At 36.5% G+C, this 14,913-nt stretch overlaps 1 protein-coding gene across 1 annotated transcript in view; it reads right to left on the bottom strand.

Moving 5' to 3' along the window:
• Positions 1 to 14,913, bottom strand: part of LOC134746267 (GATOR complex protein NPRL2-like) — a 74,135-nt gene that overhangs the window by 49,327 nt on the left and 9,895 nt on the right. Inside the window, exon 4 of the mRNA XM_063680611.1 lies at positions 8,505 to 8,641. Coding sequence (XP_063536681.1) covers positions 8,505 to 8,641 — 137 coding nt within the window. The remainder of the gene's footprint in view (positions 1 to 8,504; positions 8,642 to 14,913) is intronic.

Genomic DNA, 14,913 nt, shown 5'->3' with positions numbered 1-14,913 from the left:
TAAAGGCTATTCGTTTTACAGTTTATACTTTATTTTATAGTCCAGCAAGATATAAAACGGCCACTTTAAATAATGAAGATTTTAGTATGTCCCAGACATATAAATGTACTTATTAAAATAGATTGATATAAACAAGAACGTCCCAGTCGTCCCACATACCAGATCGTTGTAAGAATGCTAATGGATTTCATTGTACACAGAATGACATGAAAACAAACCACGCGGATAGTGGATGAAGTGGATCTATTCGTACTTTTTAGGTAATATATAACGTAAAAGGACTAACACACGACACGGGTCAGTTCAGTATACAAATGAAGTTGAACGAATACAGCTTATTTTTGAATTCAAGAAATAAAAAAACGTCGCTTTCCATCGGAATACATTTGTTTTTCACAGTCGTACACCGCCAGCGTCACGCTTGAAGTGATTTCTCTCTAAGCGTTTCCTCGTAGCTTTCGGATCAAGCGTTTTCAGTAACGTAGTTGGCGAGCGACCAAATAACATGAAATTTCGCGACTAATTCAATTAATCGATTAAATCCCGATATTACGAACAGACAATAACCTTCAAGTATGTCTTAATTACAGGTTAAACAGACAATAAGGGAGGGAACTTCCTCAAAGGGATAATTACTAAATAGCGTGAATTGTGAATTAAGCTCGAGTGGCTCACTCAAGCTTAATTCCCACAGAGTGGGAACGCGTGTATAGGATTAGGTGTTATGAGCATAGGTGAGGGTTTGTTAAGAGGCCGGTGTCGATTTTAGTCGCAACAATGTAAAATTGATAGATTTAGTCTGTAAAATTGTACACCTTTTGTTACCTAATTGAAATAACAAGTGCTGGTTTCTATTAGCACGTCTTCTTATCTTGCCTTTTATCAGATCATTTTTTTGAAAACAGACACAAAATTAGTAATGATTTTTTTTCTGATGGACGTTTAGGCAAACGCGCGTAAAGCACTGATTTTATCGCTCGTTTTTTGTAAATTTCGTAATGGTTGCACTGCTAAAAACACGAATTAATAAACTAGTGGATGTGAAATGACTCCTATTTAGTATGAAAACCAGTGTCGCTAAACTCACTCATTCATAGCCTCGTTAAAATACGTCACACACTTACAAAATTGCTCTGATTCGTAGCAACTTTCCATACCAAAAAGTTATTACCGGTGGACATTTTTCGAACGAATATCAACTGTAGGCTACATGAGTGACGGTTTAAATTATAATGTCAAAGCTATATGACATACGACTCTTTCATTATCTCATTCATCTCACAAAAGCTCGCTCAACGTTCACCTAATACAACTACTCAACACCAGATGGCGTTATTTTATATAATTTTAAAATCACTTACTTAACAGGCGAGAAAAGGGCTAAAAACCAGTATAAGTAAGGTCTAATTACGCATGGTTTGTTACGGATCTCACGGTCACGTTACACTGGTGTTTTCGAGACCTCTACACGCCTGCGAGTAGCTAACCGTTGGAACTTCTTTCCATTCGACGATATAGGGAGGGGACAGTGTAATCGGAGTGTTTTATCGATATTTGTGTGTTCAGTTAGGTATTGATATTTCATTACCGTATGTTTTAACACATTTAGATGATACTTTATTTATGATTATAATATAGGTAGTGATAATCGTGATTGTATGAAAAATAATATGTAGTACAGTACAACAAATATCTAACTAGAAATTTGTTTCTTATTAATTGACCAACTAGGTTGTTAATGTGAACATTAAATATATCTTAAAGTCAAACAGATAAAATCATAGTTCTTTAAAGGTCTATTAACTCGGTATTGCTGTTATTTTGTGATCACAAATCTGCAATTACTTACATAGGTAAGTATTCGTCTTTAACAATATTTACTTGTAGCAGCATTTAAGGCCAATCTAGACGGGACAACCTGATTAAATTGTCAAATTAATTGTATGGTGTGAAAGCATACATGAAACTGGCTCATCGATCCCACTTGATTTGATTGTAAGATTGTGACCTATCAAATCAGGAAGGGGGGCGGCAAAATTCCAATATTTCACGCTAGTTTGCGTGGTACGGAACACTTTTTATTAATTAAGTGAGCCCGAATGTCACTAATAATTACTAAATTAGTAACTAAGTTTTAGGCGTGTGGACGCTAGATGAGATGTATGGCAATTTTATCCCCAGAAATCTTTCTCTAAGAAATGCTCCTAGCAAATGGTGCTATATTTTTGCGGAAACTAATTTTCTTGCCCAGTAGCATTGACCCATTTATTTTTAATATCGGCATCTTGTGGTAACCTACAATAATTAATAATAAAGAAATAGAAAATATAAAACGTTTATTCATGGCACATTGCATGCATTGTACGCATAAGTGCATTAAGTACCTAGTCTAATTATATTAACGATGAAAATATGATGGGTGTAAAAAACAAAAACGTATGTAAAGGAATACGAAGGTTTGAAAGGTTGCCATGAAATGACCCCGACTTAACTTAGTGCTTGATGACCAGAGCTGCCATATTTACTAAGACATTGATTATCCCAAATAATAATTAGAAACGTGTCTAAAATAATAATTTATTACCGAACTACCAAACATCAAACTTGAAATATCGTAACTTTAACTTTATCGATATAAATATCGACATTGCGCAGCATCTGAGTAGCGAAGTTATTTGACATTTAGGATAGCGAATATTCCAGATAAACGTAAAGAATAGTGACAAAGGATTGTGAACTCTAAGTTCTAACTGATAAAATATAGATTTACTTAACGAACATTCGTAAATAATGCAATAGAAACAGATTTTTCGTATTTATCGGATTATATTTAAATAAATAACCACCGGTGATAGGAAATACCTCCACGTGAAAGATTTTTTAAACCGCTGTGATTTCTGCAGCTTAATACTGCACAATACGGCATTTTAAATTTAATTATCAATTTTTGTTAGACGAGCGTACGTACGACGTGAATGTCATTCGAGCATGAAGTTTACACAACAACTGAGCATAGTCTGTGCATAAAGTGAGTCGGTCGCTACTAACTGTCGGATAGACGGGAACGCCCACTTGCCATCTCCATCCTACTCCGTGGCTAAAAATGGTAAATTTGTATTACACATATTCTATACTTGACCTTTATAAGATTACATTTTTGTTATATGACTTAGAGTTCGAGGAAATGAAAGTTAAACGAATTCAATTTTCTCTACAAATGACCTCAAAACAAGTGACAATTTCTCCGAAAATCTACTTATTTTCGACGTAATTGTGATACTTAAACAATCTACAACATTTGCTGAAACTATTCTTATACATAATTTTTTGATGAATTTTTAAAAACTGCCCCTTCTCTTCATATATTACCGGCGATATATTATAAAAGGCAAGATGAGAAGACGTGCTAATAGAAACCAATACTTGTTATTTAGATATTACGTAACAAAACGTGTATAATTTCAACGACTAAATCTGATATCAATTTTACATTTTTGCTCCAAAATCGACACCGGCCTCTTAAAGGCCATTAATTAAGTTGGAATTAACACCTTTTCCACAAATATAATACGATACCTATAGCCTAACGACCGGGTTTCAAAATTTGTCAGCTTAAATTTAACTCTGTCATGTTGATAAGGAGTTAAAAGTTAATTGGGGTCTATGTACTGCGTGTTGCGTGTAGGACGCCGGTCGTCAGGATAGAAACGGCCTCCTCTCATACGCGCGAGGGCTGAGGCTATAGTCCCCACGCTAGCCCAAAGCGGATTGGAGACTTCACATACACCTTTTGAATTTCTTCGCAGATGTATGCAGGTTTCCTCACAATGTTTTCCTTCACTCCTAAATATCAAATGATATTCCGTATATAAGTTCCGAAAAACTCATTGGTACGAGCCAGGATTTGAACCCGCGACCTCCGGATTAAAGTCGGACGTCATATCCACTCGGCCACCACCGCTTCAGAAAATCAATCAATTAGTATTGAATCGATTAGTATTGAATCGATTAGTATTGAGAAATTAATTTTAGTCTGCGTCGGTCAGTAACCTGTATGCCTTTCGATAAAGCTCCTCGTTATTGAGCGTGTCGTCGAAACATGTCGAGCAATTTTCGACTTTTATTACGTCAGTTAACCGTTTCAATATAGCGCAGCGTAATACGTAGCGCCATCTGTGCGAGAATCAAATTTTCTTGATTTCCGAGGCATTTTTTTTTCCTTAGACTATTCATCTTATACGGAGTTATATAGGTCTTTGACGTTACTCGGTTTTTTGTGACACTGGCACAAAAAACGCACGGACCTACCTTAAGCTGACATACGTGACAGCACTGACAGCTAATTTGAGTAAGGTTTTCTTACGTAATGCTTACTGTTTATTATCGCCGCTATACTTACTCAACCTCGTATCTGCAACACTCATTTGATGACAAAAACACCCGTATTCCGAATGAAAGAAAAGCGACATTTCCATCAAATGATTGTTGCAGATATGAGGTTGAGTAAGTATAGCGACCACATGTTATTGAGTTATCATTGTAACGTTTTTTTCGTGACGAGGTTGAAATTTGTTAAAATGATCAAGATGTTCACCTTCAGGTAGTATGGACGTCTATTTATTTTGTAGGGTTCCGAAAGGGTAAAATCGGGACCCTATTACTAAGATTCCACTGTCTGTCTGTCTGTCACCAGGCTGTATCTCATGAACCGTTAAGTTTTCACTGATGATGTATTTCTGTTGCCGCTATAACAACAAATACTAAAAATTGCTTCCGCTAGCATGAGAAATTACTAGCATTCGTAAAACTGTCCCCAGCTTTATATATTTTTTCTCAAAAATGGACGGCAAAGTCGACGTTGCCGGTTAAAAAGTAGGTCGCGAAGTGCGTAGTTTATGGTCCGTCAAAAAATTAAAAAGTTAAAAACATTGCAGTCTCGATTTCGGGACTGCAATGTAGCATACAAATTCCATTATTTGTCGAGTTCCAAACTTTTTAAAAGTTGAAGTGGCCATATCAAATGAAGGCATGGGTCCATTAAACAGCCAAACAGATGATCAGTACTTATTATTATCATGTTGGTACCGCGACTATTTAGGTGTCTCAAATAGGTTGGCGTAATTTCAGCAGAAAAATACACCTCTATTTTTAATTTAATAAAATAAAAGGCGGCAAAGCAAATCTTTTTACTTCTTTCTGTGAAAATATATACATAAGAGCGTTGCTTCTGTAAAATATTTATATTATATTTGTTATTATTGCGCCATTTTTGAGAAAAGCACTATATATGACTCGGCTGGAAGGCTAATTCTTGCTGGCTTCGGATTCAATTAAACGGACTCCCAAGGTCGTCCGTTTAAAACGAATCCTCAGCCAGCAAGTAGCTACTTCCGAGCCTCGACAATAATGTACTATTAATTTCCACACACATAATAAAAGATATATTCCCCTGCTCCAGGAACAGCCACAGTGTGCAGTGCAATGAACCGAAGCCTGGCAACAGTACTATTAAATAGCGGAACAAAATCGCGAAGGCCAATTGGACTATAAAATGTATTTTGAGAGTTGAGCGTCGGCCGTTTCTATTAGTTTTATGGCGCGATATACATAGTTGGATTGGACGACTAGAATCCCGTAGCATTATTATAAATAAGATTTTTGACGTGATAACGTCTTATAAATCGATGAACACCGGTAGCATGCACGAAAAAGTGTCACGTTGTGGACAGATATCCATGGTAACGTTGTGGACATATGTCCATGGTGGTTATCAATGTTTTCTTATGACGTTATCACGCAAAACTATCGTCCGTAAACCGACTTTACAGACAACCATATTTTTTTTTCGTTTAGATGTTTGGGTGCTTGTCGAACGGATTTTGATGAAAGGCACACGAATGCCGCGGTTAAGACATGATACAGATAGTAGGGCGGCGGAACAGGTTTTAGGTTACTTTTCGTTCATGCATTCAAATTGATGTCCTGAACACAAATATATGAGATAACAAGAGCAAAAGTGGTGGGGCTAGTTGCTGTGACGTCATAAAGTCGGCAGTATAAAGTTTTTAAATTGAAAGGGTTTTGTGAGTAGATCACAATATAGTGAAAATGTTATAGTATATAACATACTATAACATTTTCCATTTTCCACGGTTGACTTTGAACTGCTCTAAGTTGAAAATGACTGAATGAAACCAAATGAATGACTGTGAATATCCTCATATAATGTTTAAAATTAATTAAAAGGATATATAAAAAAAATAAGAAAAGTACATCAAGCTTAGAATAAATTTAAAAGTGGAAAATTTACTGCCTTGCGTGAGACTTGAACTCACTTGGATCGATACTCCAGCGGTTTGCCAACTGAGCAACCACGACCTCATCCATAGTCAGCAAATCTTCCCACTATACCGACAGCGACTATAGCGGCATCTACCGTATAAGCGTTAAACTTCTTAAACGGCCACCGGAGTTCCAAGTCATATTGGAAATTCACCAGTTACGATGTGCTACCCATTCTAAATATTTTTTTACCAAGCAGAAACGTCTGCGATTGATGCGATTAATAAAGTACATCAATAAACTGAAATAAAGTCATCAAGTTGAAAAACAGTATATTTTTTATTACATTAAACTGCAACTATTATTAAAACAAACAAAAAACCCGACTGTTTACATATATTTTTGAAATGGTTTTTTCCTATAGACATGACGAGCGAAAATCGATTTCTAGAAGACTTTTCGAGAAAAGCCAAGCCTCTAAGAAGCCTCACTTTTTAATAGACATACGTCATACTCTGTCATTTATCACGCAAGCGCGACAAAATATCTTACCAATGTACATACTTACACAACAATTGGGACTAAGGACTAGCGACCAGCCAACAGGTTGGCTTTAAACAAATAAATCGATTTTAGGATAGTGACCAAAATTTATTTCTTTTTTTACTTAAGTTCATTTATTTTTGTATCACTAAAGTTCGGTTAATAATGTTTTTTGGTGTACTAAAGTCTAGTAAATTATAAAACTGTAAAATGTTGCAAAAATAGCAACGCTGTAGGTGTAGACAGACAAAAAGTCGTTATTTTCTTTTGTTATTCTAGTATTTTGCACGACGTTGGATACAATAGGATGTCGCATCGTTATAATTCGTCCGCGAGACGCAAAAAAACTATTATCATTGGTTTATTATTAAACGCGAAGACGAGACGAGAAGAAGTCAATTTATAACGCTGTCTATGTATTATGTATCTATGTCTGCTTTGGACACATACGCCAATATAATTGATTATAGTACCTATTATATTATCATAAATCAATATAATTGATTATAGTACTTATTATCATAAATAGACAGGCGTAGGTAGATATCAGCTATTCGCGTAACTGTGAAGCCGGCTGGCAACAACAACAACATATTAAATATATTAAACCGGGTCACTCACGTTTATAAAGTCGATGATTGCTCGACATGTTTAAATGTGGTTTAATATATTTAATATGTCAGTGCCTCACGGAAGTTTTGTTATTAAAACAACAACATATTTATTTAATTAACCTCTTGTCTGTGTATGATAAGGATTCCGAACGAATTTTTAATTATCTTTTTGCATTTAAAACGAGGTTTGACCCACGATTTTTGGCCATCATTCATATGAAAGGTTAATAGTACGTGTCGCTGTATATATCTACATCGACGAACGTTTACATTTTTGTCGAGATGTTGCCTGTAAGCAGAAATCTCTGCAATTCGCCAACGGAAATTATACTGCACTAAAAAGTTACGCTGCGTCTTACGTAAGCGAACAACTCGCGAACGCGAAGCGAAGCGGCGCGGCGCGACGGGCCCACGGCGTTCGCATTCTAGTCGCCCACGTACACTTCTATAGGTATCAAAAGATTGATTCACCCCGCGTAAAAGCCGTAACCATTTTTTTAAATATATAAAAATCGTTCACTTTACGAAAATTACTGGACATTTCCATTTAATTTTGGATTAATATTGTACGCGATGGAATATTTCAGTTGACGCTAATTCCAAATCTAGGCTGCAGAAGAAACAGTTTAAATGAAAATGTTTGTATTTTTTATTTATTTATCCGCTACGTAGGCATCGCCAGGTACCTACAGCCATAAATCAGCAACAGGGGACTCAATTACAGGCAAACAATAACAATCCGCAACAGTCTTCGTCATTTCCCTTATGATAGTTATTCTACTGATAATAGAAGCCATTTGAAAAGCACCGCCCGAATCGCAACCAACCCAAAAGTTCCCATTATTACACTAGCAGCATTTCCACGCTGTATGTATATGTATAGCCGTGGTATAGCCAACGAAACCCCTTGCACCAGATACGACCCGTAAGCATGGATCACTGCTCCTATCTCTAAGCTGGCGACCAAGTTCCTTTATAAAAGCTTTAGTCTCCGTTCTCCAGGGTCCCGCAATCTCCTTTGTAATTACACAAATTAGGGTCACAAAATATAAATAAGAGTCTGACCTGATTGGTGGTGAGGTCCCACTGGTCCACGACGAAGCTTTGCCTGCTGTACAGGAACACGGGCACCTGATGGTCCTTTACGGGCGATGGGTCGCTATTAACCCTCACGACGGTGAGGTGTGTCGTTGTCGTGCCCACTGTAACAACAATCCACGTTATAATATTTATACAGTTAGAATTTACGAGTGCGGGTGTCCTGTCCTGGCGCCAAGCCGGGGCTGCCGGGGAGCGCCATGGTAGAGTGTACTCGATCCCATGGCGCCCTCACAAACGGCAAAGAGGATTAAACGCCGGAGGGGGTTTAGTGGGTAGGGCCAGGTTCTCCCTCCCCTCTCAGCCCCCCCCCCCCCATCAATGGCCTTCCCGCGGCCGGGGGGACGGTGATGCGTAAAAGCATTCGCCCACTCCGTGAACAAAAAAAAAGTTAGAATAGAATTTACGCATTGGATCAATTGAAAAAAAAAATTACTCTTTATTAGTTTCTATTGGTTTTTCAGGCAATACCTTGGACCTTAAAATGGACCAGTCAAACTGTATGAAACAGCCAAATTTTTTTTGCGATTTCGGGGTTGGTTCTCTAGTAAAAGTTGCTCAGTATAATCCCCAAATCTACCTGGCAACGGGAATGCACTTATTTTTAGCTACTCTGTCTCTGGGAAGTTTTGTTATTAAAATTAATTACTGTCATTGTGTGCGTGTATGTGCCAATGTGTCCCTAACAAATCTCGTATCATACTTACCTAATTGAATTTTTTTGATAAATTATTCTGGACAACAAAGAAACAATATTGGATTTAATTCTCATCTGCCGCTTCGACGCTGAACACCCTCGGGCCTCATTAGGACAACTTTGTTGTAAATTTCATAAGAATCGTTAATTATTTCGTAATTTCCGCATCTAACGTACATATACAATTACTTTACTTCATTAAGGAAAACAAGATCAGAGAAGTTTTCGCAATAAAGTAAATTTCTTCTGCTATTAAAATGCTTAGAAATTTCTACTCCATTTTACAAAAACCGCAAACATTTATTTGGTTTGTTTTATCCTTTTTGCTATCTGGCTATGTAAATTTGCTATCCCCGCTAATATTTGTTTACCGCCGCGGACCAATCAAAAAACAATTTTACATTCTACAATTTAGTTTCATTAGTTTGCCTTAGTAAGAGAAATACCGTCAGTTTAAAAAATCTATAAAAATCGCGATTGTCTCATGCGACAAACGCACCGTTAAACGCGACGCGTATTTGTCGCAAACCATTTTACATCAGATAATCGAATGGCCATACAATGTTTTACGGGCTAAACGCGGCGGTAAGCGCATTGTCATTTTTCCTACATTCCGTTCATCGCGTGCGTTTAACGCTGCGTTTATCGCATAAAACAACCGCGCGCTTAAGTTCTCAGAAAAAAGTAATGAACACTCAACACACTAAAAATACTTACTCGTAGTTACGATGAAAGGTTTTTCTACAAAGCGGGAAAAACCTGCTACGGATTATGTGCCTACGTAGCAACGCTATGTAGCTGTAGCGCTACGAGAACAGGAGGCGCATTCTGATTGTAATAAATAAATTTTTTTTTTTAATAACCTGTTGTATCCCACTGCTGGGCAAAGGCCTCTCCCTTAGATTTCCATGACTCCCGTTGTTGAGCTGTTTCCGGCCAGTTATTAGTGAAGGTGTCTAAGTCGTCCCGCCATCTCCGCCTGGGCCTGCCACGTCCGCGCTTCTTTTGCGGCATCCACTTGGTAATAAATAAATACAGGTTATAAATTTGATCTAGTTTTGTTATGGATATGATATATCAGTGTACAAAGTTTATCGTTGAAGAAATATCACTTTTCACACTGACAGATCAAATCCATAAAAAAACCATATCAAATTCGAGGTTCTGCATTTAACGGATTAGGCTGTGCGTTGTTTATCATTGTGTGAGTAACAGAACCATTTAATCATGGAGACTATATAAAGGAGCCAAATCTCTATGTTGAAAAGTGTCCATCAAAAAACAGTAATTAGGCGGCGCCACCATACACCGAAATACTACCAAAAACAACCTACGTAATTTGGTCGAGTTATTTGTTGCCTTTTATGGTTCATGTTATACTCATGTCCCAGAGCCTCACTAGCGCCACCGGAGAGATTAGAAACTATTATTTAAAGCTGAAAGCGGTCACTTTTGCAACAATTCTGCCATAAGAGATTGGCATCCTTTCTATACCATCCATACATTTAATATTATAGAAGATTGGCACCACCAACAACAACAACAGATATTCGCAGTGACGTTTTTAAATCAACGTGCTTAAGCAGTTATTTTAAGAACGGTTCCTCTCAATAAAAGAGCTGAGCGTGTCAAAACAACACTGAAGTAAAATTTAATCAAATAAATGGACCTTGATCTTGGCGGCATCATTTATTAATTAAGATTGGACCCGGGTATGTCCTTAAACTGCGTCCGGACCCGGATATGTCCTTAAACTACGTCCAAAAGAGAGGTATGGGCACTGTGAATGACATCTCGCTTTGTGTGGTAGGGCACAGGACAGCGGATGTCATTCCAGATCTAGAGCAGAGCCCAACTGGGGAAGTACCTCCACCTTACAGAAAACCGCAGCCAAATAACACTAGACCCTACTCATAGTGTTGTGTTCCTGCCGGTAAGTAAGGTTGCCAGAGCTCAACGAGGGAGAGGAGTGTTACGGTCGGCAACGCGCGTGTAATATCTCCGGTGTTGCAGGCGTCCATAGGCTACGGTAACTGCTTACCATCAGGCGGGCCGTATGCTTGATTGCCACCGACGTGGTATAAAAAATTAAGATATTTAGAGGCAAATCTTGGGTGGTATTTTTACGTATCGGTATTATAGTGGAATCGTATAATTTGGTTCGCATCCGATCTCGCAAAAGCATAATCAAATGAGCTTGAAAGAAGCATATTCATTATCTGATTTGAATTTGTATGAGATTATATATTTAAAATGACTTAAAACCTAAATGCCAGACCTGGCAGCGTTATTATCTTATTCTATTCCTATCAGTAAAAAAAAATTGCGTTAGATTTAGCTATCACGAAAATCTGATAGCGACTTTATAGCTAGTAAGTGCAATTGTCAAGTTTTAAATATTACCTTAATCTAAATATCAGAGCAATTTATTGATGTAGTTATTATTATTCATAAAAACATTGAATTCATTTTTTATGATAAACCTATGCATGTGCTTATGTACTATAGAAGTGTTAAATGTCGTTATTGTTAAGTTTAAGTGTAAGTATTTTTTATTTATAAGTTTATTTTAAGTTTTATAAGTTTAGTTTAGTTTTAGAGATTAGTTAGTTTATTTAATTTTAAATTTATTACATTATATATGTTATGCCTAAATTGAAATAAATACTTAAATGTAAGTATATAGTGTATGTATGTGTATTTAGTTCCGATCACAATGCTATCCTAAAACTACTGTCGGACCTCCTAGTGGGAATTGTCTTAGGATGTAGGCTATATGTACTGTTCTAACTTTGCCTGTAAATCTTATTGGCCTGTATCTGTTTTTTTTTTCCCAATAAAGAAAAGAAAATAAAATAAAAGTGCAGATTAACTGGTGATTTAAACACTCATTAGTGTCCGTTTTGACACGATACAGTAAATAAATTGACGTCAGCTGAAAATAAAAAACTGAAACTTAGTACCTAATCGTGTATTTTAAGCCGCAGCGTGCATCAGACAAATGTAAACGCAACCATATTAAATGTATGAAACCGATATGCGTCACGACACAACACAACACGACACATCAGACAAATGTGAACCGGGCTTTAGACACGCACTTTTTGTTTCGCATTACGTTGCTTTATATTTTATTAGTTTTTACACAATTTTATCTTCACCGTGTAATTTTAATGAAAAATCCTGGTATCTGATTCGTTTGAAATGTGGAGTACTCTCTTAATTCTGATGACATTTTAAATTTTAATAATATGCTAACATGGAGCTGATCTGATCATGCAGTCGGAAGGTAGCATGAGGAACTCCCCGATGGAAGAATAAACACATCGAGTTTAGGGTCCTTTGAAAGGTCTCGAGTATTTAATAGGCATGGAAATAAGAAGAAGTACAGTCAACCATAAAGTGCGTTAAACAAAAAAAAAATACGGTAACTTGCTTACAACGCACTTTTAATCTTGACGAATGAACATCGACTTTCTGGATTTCATATTTATTATTGAAATATTACATACATTAATAATTTTAAATGATTCACGGTTAGTTTCATTCACTAGACTTATATTGAGAGATTTTAATAACAAAACTTCCGTGAGACATAGACATATTAAACTTGAGAGATTTTATTGAATATCGGGAGCTCAAAAACAATACAAATGGTAATTACGGTCTATATCCCGGTCAATATAAGTATACATTAATAACATATTTATAGAAACTAGTTGTACTTATTTTTAGGGGACATAGTACTAGCAGTAGACGGAACCCACCCTTGTCAAATGTATGTGTTGATGGCAATTTATTTACATTTACGTGTTCTGTAAGCACTTTAAGCGTCGATAGTAAAATAACTTAACCCAAATCAAGGTTTATCCGCCGAAACCCTTGTTAAACATCCAATTATATCCCTTATCCAAACATGTCCCGAGCAGTCTATTTATATTTTATATCGCATCTCTAATCTCTACCATTACGATAAGCATTTTTTCTACTCGACGACTGTAATGGTTGAATTAAGATTTAGTATACCAAACTATAATTGCGTACTTTTTATGTATAGACTCCCAACTCAACTATAATATTCATTTCGATACGCTGTAGTCAACTATAAATGAATTTGACCAATCACATGCCGCCGCGCTCCCATAGAAAAGACATAAACGGGAGACTATTTTTTTCTACTGAGATACTTACCAATTTTCATTAATTATTTAGGTTTTATAGTAAAAAAAGTATAATTTTAGATGATTCGTAGAAAAAGTATTGTATACAATAGTGATATAATCAAGCTTTTCAATCTCATACCTTACTTAGGCAACTCAGCAAGCGTCGTTGCCTAAACACGGTACTCGACTGAGAAGCTTTCATTATATCACGATTGTATAAAATACTATTGTACCCTTGCTATAAGTTTATCCGTATTCGGCACGTAAAATTATTTGCATTGCAACTCGCAACTCGCAAAGTATCTCGCTCATACATTGGTGCACAGCGAATGAATTGGTATTGACACACAGGCCAATTCGAACCCACACTGATATCAGAATGACATTAAACTGATGTTATTTAGTTATAGTGCATTTCGCTCGTACTTGTCCGAATGTCCGTACATGTATTGACGCGGGCGAGACGCACTATAACTAAATAACATGATTCAAATATCATTCTGATGTCAGTGTACAGTACGTTCGAATTGGAATGACAGTGGCTAGCGTTTAAGGGCGCGGTAAACTCATGGTAAGGGTACTGAGCACGTGGATTATGTGCTTATGTATATAGAGCTTCCATTAAGGGGTGTCATTATAAGATTAAAGAGCATGGTGGGTGGTGGGTGAGACGAACTCGAAACTTCAGAAGGCAGTGAAAACTTTAATCGAAATTTACAGAATGTATCCTGACATCCCGAATACCCCGATTCCCGACACGTGTCGTTTTTGATTAGAGTTAGCCATCTTGGGTTACTAGGAAGACTTAGTATTCTGGACCATTAAAATTTCCTAAAATTTCCATACTTTTTTCGTACGATCCGGTTACATTATAGTATTTTATCTACCTATACATATGTGAAGCGGTACGTGCATTCAAGTAGAATAGACAGGGCGGCTTTATCAATATTTACCTCGATAACAAGGAAAATAATAATCATAATCATAATTTTTTTATTTGCAAGAACACGGTTACAATAAAAGGTCTTAAAAATACAGTAGTTCTACATGTCCAACCTGCATGCAGGTGTGCAAATTATACATGCAGTGTCACTCATGTGTCACTCGTGTGTCAGTGTCATCACTTATTTTTACCTACTTAAATCTATAATTTTACTAATATGACCTGTATTTCCAAAAAATAGACGTTTTATATATTTTTATTTTATTACGAGGTTTCCACCTCTATATCTCGAAGTTTAATACTAACAAACCTCTGTAACTCAAATAAAACGAGAAACATGTTCTTCACGTTTGTATAATTAATTCTCTAATGCGAAATGTTCACTCGTTTTACCGTAACAACACCTCTATAAGACGAATAAAATCATAGACGAATAAAATTAAAATTATTTTTAAACCTATAAGAGCCTCTCTGTCGATACACTCAATAAGACGAAAACTCGTTAGCACGAACTTTTTTAGCATTTCCCTTGAGATTCGTGCTATCGAGGTTCCACCGTAGTAGGGATTGATA

The sequence above is a fragment of the Cydia strobilella genome, chromosome 12, assembly GCF_947568885.1.
Source record: "Cydia strobilella chromosome 12, ilCydStro3.1, whole genome shotgun sequence".
In the NCBI taxonomy this organism is placed as follows: Eukaryota; Metazoa; Arthropoda; class Insecta; order Lepidoptera; family Tortricidae; genus Cydia; species Cydia strobilella.
The sequence above is the reverse complement of the archived record's forward strand: the minus strand, read 5'-3'. Positions and strand labels throughout refer to the sequence as shown.